The sequence below is a fragment of the Melanostigma gelatinosum genome, assembly GCF_949748355.1.
Source record: "Melanostigma gelatinosum genome assembly, chromosome: 9".
NCBI lineage: Eukaryota > Metazoa > Chordata > Actinopteri > Perciformes > Zoarcidae > Melanostigma > Melanostigma gelatinosum.
In genome coordinates this window covers 7,566,139-7,582,596 of record NC_136642.1, presented here as the reverse complement: position 1 = coordinate 7,582,596, position 16,458 = coordinate 7,566,139, and the positions used below count along the sequence as shown (strand labels likewise).

Genomic DNA, 16,458 nt, shown 5'->3' with positions numbered 1-16,458 from the left:
CCTGTTTCACTTTGTTTACATATTAGAGTCAAAGGTTTTTACGCCGATTATTTTGGATATCTCTTCGCCTGATTGTTGAATTTTGCGGTGTTAAAAAAAACTTTTCTCTTGAATAATTATAAGATATTACATAAATCAGACGATAGATAATATATAAAGGACCCCCATTTCAAAACCTTCAGAATACAAATAGGACTGTTAGACAAATAGAAGCGCAACTAGACAAAGTGTAAAATAAATACCTCAATGTATATTTTAGATGTTTTCTTTCTAGTCTACTCTCTATCGGACGTCACTGAAATCAAAGGTTCGCTTTTGATTCACATATTATGCCCTTTGTAATCATTTTAAGTTACATTTATGTTTCACATTCAGAACATTCTCTCATGGCAATCAAACCCTAACGCGGTGTCCTATCTTGCAAGGAATGCTCGCCATTAACGAAACATGAAACCTGACGATTTTGATTTAATTTAATGACACTTGGCGAAAGAGGAGGTAGGGAGGAAGGGGAACTAATGTAACTGAGGAGGCAGGGAGAGCCACGATGAGTTGCCAAGGTGAGATGTTTGTTTAATCTCACCTCATCTCATCCTGACCCTCATGGTGGTGTGACCACTTCCTGCTCAGTGGATGGGACGCCTCTGTGAAACTCTCGACCATTTCCTGTCTCAGGCTTCCCGCCTAATATCAAGCAGACCTCTCCTTCAATCTCTTTTCTATTCGGCACACTGCATATGTGATGCGTGTCCAAAATCTTACATATTGGACAATATGATATACTGCAGCGTACATTCTACAGTATGTGCTCATACGCCTCCATACATGCACGTTATTGTGTTTCTATGTGCCTACATATGCACATGTGATTTATTATTTATGCATGCCGAGGGAACGGAAAGTCGCAGCAGGATAAAGATCAGACTTATGATCACAACACACGCCTGTGCACAGGAGCTCCCTGCTCTGCCATCTGTCCCATAAAGAAGCTACTGCAGGCAGATATGCCTCCAGTGAGGTTTTTTTTTTATATGGGGGCACCAGGGACCAAAGAGACATGTGTTTTCGTGCACTGGAAAGAGGGCGTGGAGAGTACCTGGAAGTGAAGCCCTAGACAGGACCCATACAGGCTCGCCAAGGAAGTTTTAATGAGCAGTTTGTGAATGCCCAAGTGTTTGTACTTTGACAAGCTTGTTGATAACCTACATTAAAAAGTGCCAAAGATTTCTTTCCCCCTCTCTTCTTTGTCTGCCGATTTTTCTGTTCTGTCATAATCAACATTGCCACTTGACGTAAGCTAAACTTCTTAGCAACATGTGTTTACAGTTTGATATGTCAGCATGTTTTGATGAGAGAACAATGGTAATTATCTCAGGGCGCCCTCCTAGGATATTCATTTCAGTGTACAGATGAGTCATCTATGGGTGGTGTTTTTCCTCTCTCTCTCTCTCTCTCTCTCTCGCTCTCTCTCTCTCTCTCTCTCTCTCTCTCTCTCTCTTAGTTTGAGCAAGGAAGACGATGCTTTAATATTATTCTTCCACATTAGATTATTAGTTTTCTTCAGAAAACAAAAGTCACTGCTTTCCTCCAATTGGATTGTGTTGTGTTTGCAGTTCAGCTTCTTTTCCTGAGCTTAAGAGTTCATTTTCTTGGTTTTCTGTGCTTTGTAATCTGTAACAGCTAAACACAGCCCCACATCAAAGGTCCCCCATAGACCATTCATTCACACGGCATCCCTCCAGGTCAGATCGCCAACAAAGGCATTGTGTGGCAACCTTTGGAAAATGAGTGGGTGAGGCGACTCTCTCATGAAACGCACTGCAAATATTAATCTAGGTTAAATACGCTCGTTAGCTTTTGTTCCTCGGAAAATCTGTTTCGAGGGTATCGGGCCCTCGCTTCACACCGGCTGCAAGCTTTGTGAACGAGTGCTATCTTGTTTAAATTTCCCCACCATCTACACGTACACACACATGTACCTTCACTGTTTGTTTCATCCTTTCCCACCTGCAGACAGACTCTCCCCATCAGCCCCATATCCCTCCCTGTTTCCGCCTCCGCAACAGCTTATCATGATATACAGAAAAGTCTGCCTTGGGAGCCACGTGTGCCCTGTAATTAGACTGCTCTCATTTCTCTTTAAGCCTAATTTTCACCTCCTCTCACCTTTCTCTATCGCTTTGCCTTTTCTTCCTTCTTCTTCTTTTCTTTCGTCCTCAGTCTCTCCCCGTTCCACTACCCCTAACTTATCCACCGTCATCGGACCAAACCAGTGCCGGGGTATAAATCAGCCCCAGGGACAGGTGGACATCTGCCAGCCATGAGGAGATCCAGGCAGGAATGTGATCATCGATGCAGCTCAGAGAAAGTATTTAAATCCTGGCACTTTTTTTAAATGAAGGGAAAAGGGAAAGCATAAATTTGAGAAAGAGGCAGTGGGAGGATGTTTGATTTGGAGTGATGAAACCCCCAGTGGGTCCAGTATTCAATGCAATTTCAACTAAAGTGAGTGTATCATTCTTCTGTGAAATGTTGGTTGTGAAGCTGTTTGCAAAATATGACTCGCATGAGTTCACAGTGTGTGCTGCGAATTCAAATGTTGAGAACATCCTGAAACGAGCAAAGGATCACTATTGTCAGTGTTGCCTCAGTTGTGTGGTCGATCATTGACGCGATCTGCCAAAGGAGTTTTTTTCTGCTCGCAGCTGTTAGCAATTAGTATGTCAACTCCTTCAGCATGGGAGTTGACACATTATTGAGATGTTTGCCATGTTTTGTGTGCGGCCGCTTCAACAAAACCATACAAGCCTTCGCTTTATAGCTGCACACTGCAGGAACATTTCTGAATTGAAATTGAAAATATGAAACTTTTCTTCATCGTATTGTAAGCATCATGGCAGCGTGGGACCACTCTTCAGACATCCTGGGGAAGCTCTTATGACCCTTTCTGTCAGCACATTGTAGTTTATGTTGCATGAACACGTGAGACTTGATGATGAATATCTAGAGAGTATTATAGTCTCATAAATAATATCAGCAGGAGGATAAGTGTGTTTATTTCAATTTTTCGTCCACATCCAACAGAACCAGAATGAATGCATTTCTTCATATTTCTTCCTCCGTGATAAACTGTCCATTATAAAGGAAATACGCTTACACGCATTCTTGTCAAGAGTTATATGAGAAGACCACCTCTCATATCCCACCAGTGAATATAGGGCTGCAGCCAGTTAGCCTAGCTTAGTACAAAGACTGGAAACAGTCAAAGCTAACCTGCTGCTGGCACTTCATATTCTCGCCTAACGCTTACCAAGAAAGAGTCGAGTAGTTCCAAAAATGACAAACTGTACCTTATAGAGCTACAAAGCAACTCACTTGTTGTAAAAGTAGGCTTTTACAGCAGCTACACATCAGCTATACGTGTTGTCGTTGTTTTCCTGTCACACTGAACTGTGCATGGAAAACCTGAGCTATTTTGCCTGGAGTTGCTCTCTGCTGGTTTCCGTAACAACAGAGGAAAAGACCCCCCCCAACACACATACACACACACACACACACACACACACACACACACACGCACACACTGCTCTCCTCCCTCCCCTCTTCCCTGAGCTTGCCCTTTTTAGGCTGTTCCTTTTTTTTCTCCATTTGAAATGGGGGATAGTATGACAGCTTTTCCTGCTTCTTGTGGATTGGAGCCGAGAGAGAGAAAACTCTGTTACTCACTCCGTCTCCAACTTTGAGAGGAAGTTACCACCTCTTCCCCAGACTCTGTACACACACGCTCCGGCAGACACACACACAGACACACACACACACACTCTCTTCAGGACTTGAACACAGCAACAACAGGGAATCAACTGAAATAGTCAGGACTGCTTGTAATGCTGTGATTCTTTCTTACATTTGGAGGGAAAGAAGGCTTTGCCCGACGCTTTCTGTGTGGACTGGACCGTTTCAGAGGGACGTTTCTTCCCAGACCGGTGAGTTTGACAGTTTTCAGTGTATGTATAGTGCTATAGAAACCCCAGTGAACCACAGCTTTTCTGTCACTGTACCTTTACAAAGGAGGAACTTTCTCTGTAGTTAAGTGTCTGCAGTTTGAATCGCAGCAGCTCGAGTAAGTTTTTACTTTCCATGAATTACTTGTGTGATTGTTTGTATTTCCTTAATAAAGTGTGATTAAATATGACAGAGAAGTAGATGAGTTTTGGTAAAAGCAGAGTAAACTCCTTGATAAAGCCTGCATGCTGTTGGCTTTTGTTTACAGAAATAACCATTATCTTATTACGGTGTAGCACTCTGTTTTGTCAATATCAATGGAAAGACTCAGCTAAATATCCACATCCACCCAAGCAGTGCCAGTGCATCAGTGCAGTCCTGCTAAATGTGTGTGTTCTCTGCACGTCTTCGATGAGCCGCGTCCAAAGAGGAGCTGATGCTGCATTTATAGTTGAGACAGGACAGCAAAGCCCGGGAATGGCTTTCCTGTGCAGCTGCTATTGGCTAACCTTGTGGTGATTCATTAGTTGTCACTCTGCTACCATCAAATCAAACATCCTGTCGCTTCTTTGTGTTTTTTCGTGAGGCCAGAAGGAGCAGACGTCATCTAATCAAAAACAACTGTGGTGGGAGACGTCACAGGTTCTCAAAATGAGGCATGAAAAGCGTGCACATGGTGCATATGGCTCTATTTCTTTTTCAGCTGTTCCCCCATATTTGACGTGAACTCATAGAAACATTCATGAAGGACAGCAGTTGACCATATGCTTCAGCTCCCTCCCTCTCTCTCTCTCTCTCTCTCGCTCGCTCTCGCTCTCTCAAACTGGACGTTTGTGGTTAGCACCTCTTATCGGGGAGAAGGCAAGCTGAGGGAAGAGGGAGGTGATGGGTGGAGGCTGGTTGGGGCTGGGCTGCTCTCAGGGGTCTCTTTTAATTCACACAATCTGAGTGGGCCGGCAGCACTTTAGCTGTGCCTCCTCCAGTCGATCAGATAACCTTCCATAGGATGAGTGTGAATGCCTGGTTAAGTAACCCCTTCAAGGCCGACTGGGAAGAGTTGACTTCTGCCTGACCTCTCCGAGCTATTGCCAGCAGACTGTCCTTTTCCCAAAGCCCCACCGACTCAGTTATCACTCGGCCTGTCTTATCAGTCCCGAGGATTGTTGTTCAGTTACTCTATTTACCAAGAGGTCAGAGGTCAGACTCTGATTTGAACTGCATGTCTAAACTCCAAGGGTACCGATCTGTTTTGCAGGGGGAGATACCGAAAGTTTCAATCTAAACAAAGCTGAGAGAATTCAAGAGAAAAGAACCCCACATAGCAGTTTCACAGTGTCAAGAAACAAACATAACCTCTTCCAAGAAAAGGGGGTAAAATGTGCTGTGATTTGTTTTTGTTTTTTAATGTTTATTACAATAATGAAAATATATATCTCCTGAATGGCCAGAAACTCGTGCATGTGATGAAGCCATATTGTAGAAAGCCTGGAGCAACTCCATAGACAATGGATTTGGCTGATTTAGCAACAAACTCAATAGTCCCAGGGGGTGTTCTCCCAGTCAGAGTACAGAGCAGCTTCTTTTAATTTTCCGTTTCTCATTTAGTGAAATGCTTCAGAGCTATCAGCCAATATTAGAAAATAAATTATCTTAGTCTTACGCAATTTGCAATTAAAATGTAAGTTCAGCGATTCCGGTCTTAATGTTTAATACTTACCGTATAATGCGTCCCTTATGTCCCAGTATTACCTGGACACGCAGAAAATTCGGTTGGTCAGGTTCTGTATTGTAGTATTGCGCATAAAGCATAGTCATATCTTCACTGTAGAGATGAATGAAAATACTGTGGTAATAGATTTCATGGCGCATATTTAGGCAATGACATGCAGCTATTCACCCAGATCAGCTTATCATCAGCTGGTCTCTTTGAAGCAGTCTTTCCTATAACAGAGGGGTCCATTCAAACACTTGGCTCTCAATTGTTACTGCTGCTATCTCTTATTTTTCAGTCATTTACTTTTCAGTCATTGACTAAATGAACATCATGGTGCATTGACGAAGACTTGAAACCAGCAATTAAAACCATAAACTCAGAGGTAATACATCAAGTGAGAAGTATAATCATTTTCTCATAGACTTCTATATAATCAGACTTCTGCAGCCAAAGAGTTGCACCCTGCTGGCTATTAGAACGATAGCAAGTTTGAGGCACTTCAGCGTTGGCTTCACTTTTCATACCTGGAGGTTGCTGCCTGGTCCTAGCTCATTGCATCTTCTGTCATGCAGCAATTGGGTAAGATTAATGTGTTTTTCAAACCGTCACAAATATACAGCCTCATGGTCATCAGATGGGAGAGTTTATAAACAAAAGGTTTGCTCAGTGCACTTTAAACGGGAGATAATCCTGTTCATAAAACCGTTCAAATGTGAATGGTGACGTTATGAATAGTTCAATATGAAGATATACTTGGTAAGAACTTATGTTCTGCTTACCACAGCAGCTCTAATCTCACTGGCATTGAGTAACCAGGAGGCTATTTTAGAGTAATCGAGAAAAGGGCGTTTGATGAATGACTTGTCTCACAAACTGTGTTGAGCAAAGCTCCCATCAACCACTGATGTCTTACAGGGGCTCAGAGCCTCACTGGTCCAGACACTCGCCTGTTTAAGCTCGGGCAGATGTTTGACATGCTAATTCCGGTGGGTTTGCCTGAGCTTATACTCCTATTTCGGAAACAAACCCACACATATACAAGCATGTCGCTAGACACACACACACACATATGAAGGGAGGAAATAGCAGAAAACGTGCACCATCCTTCACTTTTACTACACAAACTTAGTTCCCGTCACAACAACATTTCTCAACCTCCTAAATCTCGCGGAGCCTCATCATGTTCACGGGCTCTATAGAGTGAATGCTACGGACCCAATCGTACGACAGACATACACGTGTTTTCTGTCACGGAGTAATCCGTAGGGTCCATGTAATTGGTACAGTATGTGGCGTTGTCCTGCTGCTGGATGGTGGCCCAGATCGATGAAAAGGATGAGATCATGGCTCTATTTTCAGAGCTCTGAGTTTAGCACGATCTAAAGCCCATTGCTTTGGAGAATCATGGAGGAATGTTCATATGAATCAATTTCAATGTACGGGAACGTACACAGACAATCAGTAGCTACCAACACACAAATACACGATGTCAGCAAACACACACACAGCTGTGGTTTCAATGTGGCTTCTGACTGCCATGAGCGCTGCTTGATTTGCTTGATTGGTACCGTGATAACGACTGTATGAAGATGGAACATAGGATATCTTCAGCATTCGGAGTCTGCCTCTCATCAGGAACACATCTGGGTGCTATTAACCGCTTACCCTAACCTACAGCTCAGTCCCATATCTCCCATTACCTGCCATAGTCTACAAAATATGCTCTTCACCGGACAAGCAGTGCACTGCGGTTCCCTTTTTATGACCTAAAGATACACAGGGATTCATTGGGGGCAAGGGTCGCAGTTACTCTGAGCCAGGCTGGCGTCACATTGGCATACTGAATCATGTTGGATTTACAACCCTACCTTTGCTGAAAAGTGCAGTGTGTAGAGTCAAATAATGACTTGCCGACAATGCCTGACTGGTTTGATTCTGTGTTTACTCCTGGAAAGGTTTTTGCCCTTGAAGATGAAGCTGTTGTTCATTGAGTCCATGTCAAATAAAGTGCATGCCCAAAGCCATGTACATCAACACATGACTGAACAAAGCTTCCTTTCAGCACTATCGCAAACACTGAACCATATTCAAGAAGTTTAGATGAGATTGAATCGTCAAATGGAACAAAAAATGTCAAAGTTTGAATGCTGCACAAACAACACAGGTTTAGATCTAAATGTATTTCCAGCTATGACCCACTCAAGAGGAAACGTAATTCATAAAAGTTGGGCAAGTTCTAACTTCGCATTCAGTGGAGCTGTTAGTCTTTACAGCTGGCAGCACACTGGAGTTCAGACTAGGGCCAAATACGATTTAAAATGTGTGTGTTTGATTGATTTTACCGACAGAGAGTGTTAGATGAGTGGGTGTTTTTCACGTCAGGATAATTGAGTGTCATAATCTCCTGAACTAAAGTCTAATAAGTGCTTTCAACAGTAACACACAGTCTTCATCAACAGAAGTAGATTCAGATCTCGGACTTTGTGTCCTTTTGTATGCATAACGGTTGAGGCTGACGGTTCATTGTTAGTCTCCTGTCTGCATGAGTGAGACACTGACCACTGCTCCTAATGCTTAGGATTGGTGCAGAGGTCAAATATCATACATGTACCTGGATGTGCGGATTAAAATAAGTTACAAACAAATAAGCAAACTGCTGTCCAAGTTGTGTGACATGGTCGAAAGCTCCACAAAAAAGCGAGTAAGTGGACCTTGGTTTGAGATATTACTGCTGTTTATAAGTCAAGAATAATCTGTTCTTGACTTCCTCAGGCTTTTGAACAGGCAGAGTTTGCATCACCCAATTTGTGTAACCTTTGGTTGAAGAGAGGGGGAGAAGTGCGACTGACATCTGTATTGAGATTTGAACAATATTTGGCAGAAATCTGAGATTTCTTCTTCTGCTTTTCATCTCGCATTTGAGTGTAGCCACTCCAACTTGGCTCGTTTTACAGAATAAAACAAGCTGTAAAGGTATTTGCAAATACTCTCTGACCACGGTCCGATCGAGGTCAACCTCACCTGGTGCTCCACATCTCTACTCTGTCCTGATGGTACCCACATGCCTGTCCTGTTTCCAAATGCAGCAGTTTTCCTCTCAGTCAGAAACTCTGGCAGGCCTTGACAAGGAGGAAGCAGCACTGACGGGTTTGCGCAGTTTGAAGCCCAAGATCTGAATGTCAAGAGGAACTTGGAAGAAATGCGCTCTTACTTTCTACAGATATGTCCATTGCAACCTTTCTTGGACGTGGAGAGAACTCGCTGTGGCTTTCACAATGAATTACCTTCATCCTGATGACATTCATGAATGCTTCCACAGACACCGTGAACAGAGATCCAGGTCTGGACAATGTTTCTGTTTCCCGAGTGGAAAGTAATCGCCTGCACCTCTGCTGTTCAGGGGAGAGCTTGAAGTTCCATTTTGTTTGAGTACTTGGGAGTCAGTTTTCTGGCTTGATCACAGGTGTGTGATATATGGCTCGTAGAGACATCCAGCAGATACTTTTGCGATACAGTTTCAGACTCTTCAGCAGTATGAAGGTTGCTGTTAAACTTTCATCAGCTGGGTTCTTCATCAGTGCAGAGAATAACTGCCAAGACCGAGCTTTGATTCAGTATATTTATTTAAGGGGAAAATGTAGTTTAAGAATGTGCTCTGTAAGCTGAAAATAGTGAACGAATTACGCGGATTGGCTTGTTTGATGCTGTGCATCATTAAGTAGCAGCCACAGAATCAAAGCAGGAACGTTTTAACGAACATAATCAAGAGCAAAGACACGATGTAAGATGCCATAAATACAAATGGCTGCTTATGTGATCTCCCTCAGTCTGTGTGTGGACTTAAGTTAAAAATGAAATTTGATTACATTCCAATTTTTTATTCTGTTAAGCTCTGTCGCAGGGGAACCTCAGAAAGACCATCCGTTGTGCCAGGAATTGTTGCGGCTGCACTGAAATTCAAGGTATTGAAAATATTTATTTCCCTATGCGGTTTGGCGTGTGCCATTACAATGAGGAAATAACACCGACTCGCTCCCTTGTGTAATCTGACCTTTTCATCTTCTGTCAAATGTGGCTTGACTCCCTGCATAAATTCCAGTGAAGGGTTATGACTTTGATTTCTTCATTGTGGAACGGGAGTATTGTGCGATGGTTCATAAAACAAGTAGTACTGGTGAAGTGTCTGGGGAAAAGTGCTTCTATTCTGTGACAGACTTCTGCTTTGGAGCTCTGCCCCGGTTAGGAAGCAGCTGATGAATCAACACAGTTGACATCCGTGTGCAGAAGACAGCTTAGTCATTCTGTCTTTACGTACTTATCTTCGACAATGGCAATGATCCTGGTGGAGGGCTTTGACCTGGATGTTGTCCCTGTGGAAAGGGACAACCCCTGTGGGAAGGAAGCGCCATTGTGGTTATCTCAAAGTGGATGACCACGAAAACGTCACAATACATGACAGTTTGGTGCTTTTCTTCAGCTCCACAAACCAAACCAAAGCAGACAATGCTCAGTCAGAAATAGTGTTTGACCTCTTCTCAGGACACCACAACACACCACAATGTGTTCATGCTGCCGGCAGTCTGAACACATTTTCTCATCTGACGTTACAAAAATAACCCATTGTTGACATTAGCTGAGCAAACCAATCATTTGTTACTGGGATCATATTTTGTTTTGGTTTAATATGAGATGAAGAGACGCAGACATATGTTTCCCACACAATTTAGGGCATGCCAGGATGGGTTTAAGAGATTATTTAATAGTCGGCAGCGTGCAAAGGACTCAGGAAGGGGATGCCTGAGTGTTTGACCTGCAGGATACGAGGCCAGGAAAGACAAACGATAAAAAATAGGACTAAACATTAACGTCACAGACGTTCAGCTCAGACGTGGCACAAAGACACGTGTCGCCTCTTGTTCAGCCAATATTTTTTTATGTTTTGTTTCATACATTCGTCTCTAGATCTGATTATTATTTGTAACTTAATAATGGAAGGCAGAGGAAAGCTTGAGTTCCAACAGAACATGCCCGTAGTATGGTGTCTTGATTCTTGCAATATTCTCACTTTTATGGCAAAGCAGTTGGTGTGAATGTTCCCACTAGTCGGCACTCCCTAGGGCAACATCTGCAACAGGAAAGCAAATTGGGTCACTTGGAGAAAATGTCTGAAAGTTGAGTCATGGGATAGTCGGAGGTCTGTTAATAATTTCCTTCTTTGAGGTAAAACAAAAACACATCAAAACAACAGGGTGGGATAATTGGTGTTTATATTGTCTTTAAACAGTTCTCCAGTTGCCTGAGAAACAGATGCCTGAGTGTTGATGAGGCTCAGGTTTGCTGCATTCCAGTGTAAGAAGAGGCCAGTTACTGTAGGTGTCCAGTCCATTAGCTTTGACCTTGGCTTGAGGAACTGCTGCAGTCATTCGAGCTGTTCACTTTATTACCCTCGAGACAAAAACAAAATATCTCACTGAAAGCCTACGCTGTCCTGCTCTGCTTGGATAATCATGAATAGATTTCATTCGGAGGGAAGGATTAGGCTCTGTGGGAGTGAGGAGATGAACGTGTTCATAATCGCAAGGAAAGGAAGGAAGCTCGACAGGAAGACAGCGCGTGGGTCCATCCTTACGATGCACTGCAGAAACAAAAGGCCCATCGTCCCCGCTGTACCGTGGGGACAGGGGGCGTGGCCTGGGGAGCATGTTACTATAGTGACCGCTCTGTCACTTAGCCCCAAGCTCTGTCTCGGTCAGGCGCTCTGCAGTGTACATAGAATCTGCCAAGAGTCAGCAGGATCAAAACCTGCCCTGGAAAGCACAGAGGCTCTGTTAAACCAACTACAGCTGGCAGAGGAGCTTTTTGTTTCGAAACAGGGCTACAAGTTAGAAAACTTCACAACGCAGGGGGGGGGGGGGCTGTGCTTAAAAGTCTCTCTGAAAAAACAGTTTGAGAGAACATATAAACTACAATGACTCTGACTGTATTTTTCCACTATTCAAAAAAGGACTAAACTGTTTTTGAGCTGTTGACTCCTGTGGTGCACTAGTGTCAGTCCAGTACAACAACAACCATTAGCTACACCCTCAATGATGAACATATAGTTGTAGTGTCAACAAAAACTGATCATAATCTTCCAAAATATAGAACTGTGGTATATTTGTTGTATTGGATTGCATGAAACTGTATTTTTGTACCTAAAAAGTGGGCCAGTGTACATTCCTGCGTTGTTGTTTTTTTACCCTGTACAGCCTCAAGACAGCACAGTTGAACCAGTGAAAACTGAAAATTCTGCCTCTGGTCTCTTGCTGAACCGTCTATCCTGCAATAGGCCCGTCGTTGTTTGCATTGCAGACGCCTCACTGAGTTTGGATCTAATGCGGCTTGACGTCTGTCTGTGTGTTTGCTCTCGTCTCAGGGTGGCCAAATGAACGCTTTAGCCTGAGGACCAAAGATCACAGGCCCTGTTCCAACAGCAAGGGAGAGAAAGACAGGGAAGCGCGATCCTTCTGCAGCCATTATCCAACTTCTTTTACACCATGAGCTGGATCTGAGAACGTGCTTCATACTTTCATTTTGTGGTAAGTTTTAAACTTCATCCGTGCTCCACTTTCTGTCTACCTCTGCTTTTACCGGAGAATGTTTGCTCTGTTCATTAGTGAGCCACATTACATGTGGTTTACGTGTGTGGTTTTATGCTTGAATGTAACTAAAAGGTACAAATAGTCAATATGCTGCATGAATCATTGAGGTATGCACATCATGACACAAATCAGGCACTGAGGTTATCAGTGGGTGCAATTTGGAAGTAAATGCAAACACAAACATGTGGATTGTGCAATTTGAGGACATCCATATGTTCTCTCGGTATTGTGACATGTGGTTCGACTTAGAGAAAAGTGTGCACACGTAGTTCATCATCATTTCACATGAGCAGGTTTTTTTTTTCTCCCACAGTCAGCCACAACACAAAGCACACGTTAAAGAGGAATGGCGTTAACATTTCGCTGGAACGATTAAAGGAACTTCCTTTTGATTTTGATTTCTCCTCTGTTTGCCATCTAAACTCGTATGTGTTCCATGGTTGTAACACCATGATGTCATCAAGCCAGAGAGATGGAAAATGTTCACAAAATGGCAAAGTGGAGGAAAATAAGCCAGAGTCAGCAGGAAAGGGCTGCAGGAGTAGCGGAGCCGAGGAGGGTTGAAAAAAAACCCCAAAACATTTCCGATGACAACCAGGCTTGTTTCTCCTGAAGACAAAAGCTACTGAGTGAGGAAGTAGCATGAAGGTAACACGGAGGATGTATAATAGTTGCTGTAAATAAGGAACTGGTTGTAAAGGAGAATGGATTTGAATTGTTCTCCTATCATATCTGGTGCACAGCTGCACAGGTTCTACTTTGAGAAGGACTTCCTTGGGAGCACACGGGAACGGTTTAAAACACAATCGAGCTCCTCAGACTGACAGGATGCCAGGAGGCCAGACTAAATGTCAGTCAACAACACACTGCTCTTTTCCTCCGAGCTTCACAAATTGATCTGGGAGTCCCATCAGGCTGGAAGGAGTCCTTTGTGGGCGCTTTGGAAAATGGACCTCTTTTATAGAGGGCGCTGTCATGGTTCAGAGAAATGGCAGAGGCAGAGTGCCATGTGCCAAATGCGTTATGATGATCCCAGATTAAACCAGTACTTTAGGAGGACACAGAGGAGCTTTTGTTTGACACTTGGAAGCCTCATCCCACCCACACTCCTATGACCTATGAAGAAGTACCGTGGGCAGTGGGTTTGACATCTAGGCGCTGCACAGAATGTGACACTGTAGGAAGGGTTCTTGGGGAATATTTCAAAGACTTTCAAGCACCTGAAACAGTGTTACAATGCTGTCTATGTGTAGTTGCATTACACACCAGTCTAATTTATTGTGGAGTCATCATAGGGTGTCATATGTTTGTTGTTTTTCAGGTGGGAAGAAATCAAAGTCCAGGTCACCATGGATGTGAAGAAAAAAGAAATGGACCTCCTGAGCAACAGCATAGCTGCATACGCACACATCAAAGGTAAGTCACAGCACCATAGACCAGTCATAGTGATCTCTGTCCAATCGATCAAGTAGCATCTGACGTTGTTCCTGTTGTTCTTTCCGTAGCAAACCCAGAGAGCTTCGGCCTTTACTTCGTGCTTGGAGTGTGTTTCGGCCTGGTGCTGACGCTCTGCCTCCTGGTCATCCGCATCTCCTGCAAGCCGCGGACCAACGTCGGCCCCGCCACGCCTGAGAAAAAACACCTAAAGGACACCAGCGAGGAGGACGAGGAGAGTGAGGACGATGACGATGAAGACGGGGACGATGTAGAGGCACCTATCCCTTTGCCCAGCACAGAAATCCCTGTTGGTAATCATACCAGCCAATCAAATGGGACACTGAGTGTGAACGTGTTTACTTCAGCTGAGGAGCTGGAACGGGCACAGCGACTGGAGGAGAGGGAACGAATCATACGTGAGATCTGGAGGAATGGCCAGCCTGACATCCTGGGGTCGGGGACAGGTACTATCGGAAGAGTGCATTACTACTAAGACACACGAGGCTTCAAGGGAAACACTGTGAGCCCCGTGAAGGACAGACATAGACCTTTGGGTGGGCCCGATGTCCCTGAAGCCTGGGAGACTTGTGTTTGATACAATGCAACATCATGGAAACAGGACAACAGTGATGTGACACTTTGATTTGCCAACACTCAGCCCTGGCAGAGCTGAACTATGTGACATTGCACTTCCCATGTAGCTATTTTCAACTGACGACATGCAATATAAACCAAGAGGTGTCTTAAAGACTGATTGATCCATGTGGAAAAGATGCAGTATGAATGTGACAGACACTTGAAGTAATCAGTCTGTTAAAATGTATGGCGCTTAATGACAATAATGCACACAGTTAGGTTTATGTATGTAAGAAGTGGAAAATGAAAGCATATATTAGGACAATGTATGTACTGTATGTGGCGGTGAGGACACTTCTCCTCTAGACTGGTTCGTTTGTGGGGAAAAGAAAACAGGAAATCACATTATTTGAACAAACACATATCAATCAGTGTGGTGGGTCAGACTACGCAATATGATATCAAGACAATTACAATTGGACTCTTTAATTTATCAGTACATTGAATCCATGTCTGTGTTTTCAGGGATAATTCTACCAAAGGAAATGACAGAATTAAAGTATTACGCTTAAAACGTTTTCTGTTGTTTCTCTTCATATTGCTTCGGGAGGTGATGGAGAATCGAGAGAGAGAGAGAGAGAGAGAGAGAGAGAGAGAGAGAGAGAGAGAGAGAGAGAGAGAGAGAGAGAGAGAGAGAGAGAGAGAGAGAGAGAGAGAGAGAGAGAGAGAGAGAGAGTATGTTTTTAAATGGTGGACTCTGCCTGGTGGAGTGAGACATGAGGGTTGTGAAAGGAGGATGTTCTGATAACGGAATGGGATAACTCAGTCGGAACCGCAGTCCATTTAACCTGTCACACCTGCTCACTAATGTGCTGCTTCTGCTGCAGCTCTTGTAGTATTTCGGAGACAAACTTTCCCGCTAAAAGTCCAGCCATGTTACTTCAGAACGGTTTTATGGATTCATAATCCGTCTTCTCCGTTGGTCAAGTCAGCTGTCCAAACACGCGCGTCCTACCTGCGTTTTCCTTCACCTGCTGTCGACAACTTGGCACCTCAGCGCTTCCTCAGGCTAAGTGCAGCTAATGTATCTCACGTGTAATGTATCTAACGTGTAATGTATCTAACGTGTATGGTGAAGGATGTCTTAGCCGTGATAAGTTGCTGACCACAGAGCAAAGCAATGCAGCTTGTGTTGTTAAGCCACGCCAGCAGCGAGGGCGGTCAGTTGGTCAACCCACTGTGAACCAGACTGAGCCATTTGATGGATTTTACATGACATTTGTTTACAGACATTCACTTTCCCCAAAGGGTTAATCCTACTGACTTTGGTGACCCCCTGACCACCCATGAGGTTGACATTTTGTTTGAGTCAAATCTGATGAATTGCCATGAAATATTCCAGATATTCAAGGGTCCCAGGTAACACATTTCTTTCTTTATTGACTCGCTGACTTTTCATCTTTTAATTCTTCACCGATGAATTGAATCATCCCAACATATACTGGAAAGATTGCCACAGACATTCATGGTTCCCAGAAGATGGATCCGAATGACGCTAGTGATCCCCTGACTTTTCCTCTGGTGCAACCAGCAGAGTAACATGTTTTTTTTTTCAAGTGAAATGTCTGGAAAGTTATTGGATGAATATCCTGAACAATCATGTTCCCCCACAGCATGAATAGCAGCAACTTATCATGCTCCCCTGACTTTTCATCGAAGTCTAAGTCGATTTACAAACAAATACATGCAAAACTAATGACAGTCGGCTGTACTTTGAGTTCAGCACTACATGTTTAAGATGAACATAGTAAATATTGCAAAACAATATTGAGTGTGAGCAAAACATCAGTATTGACTTGCTGACATTAGTATTTCGCTCAAATTACAAAGTATAGAATTGGCTACACGCTTTGTTAAGTTGTCTTTCAGTCTTTCTTGTGTCTTGGAGTCAGTTCGCTGCTAACTTCTGCTCTTCTGCTCTTACGCTGTTGATATCGTTCTGCTGGCTGAATTTGCCCCTATGCTGTTAATTCTGTGTCTATACTTGTCGTCTTTTATGCTGCTGGAACATGCTGGTTGTTTATTTCT

At 43.5% G+C, this 16,458-nt stretch overlaps 1 protein-coding gene across 2 annotated transcripts; it reads left to right on the top strand.

Moving 5' to 3' along the window:
* Nucleotides 1-3,789: 3,789 nt before the first annotated feature.
* eva1ba (eva-1 homolog Ba (C. elegans)) lies at nt 3,790-14,939 on the top strand. Of its 2 annotated transcripts, XM_079275074.1 has the most exons (5): nt 3,790-3,983; nt 9,607-9,678; nt 12,132-12,294; nt 13,679-13,773; nt 13,863-14,939. In XM_079275074.1, exons 4-5 carry the CDS (start codon nt 13,707-13,709, stop codon nt 14,285-14,287), a joined length of 492 nt encoding a protein of 163 aa, XP_079131200.1. In that variant the 5' UTR covers nt 3,790-3,983; nt 9,607-9,678; nt 12,132-12,294; nt 13,679-13,706; the 3' UTR covers nt 14,288-14,939. The 2 variants fall into 2 exon arrangements, with proteins under 2 accessions (XP_079131200.1, XP_079131199.1); XM_079275073.1 differs by lacking the exon at nt 9,607-9,678.
* The last annotated feature ends 1,519 nt before the right edge of the window (nt 14,940-16,458 follow it).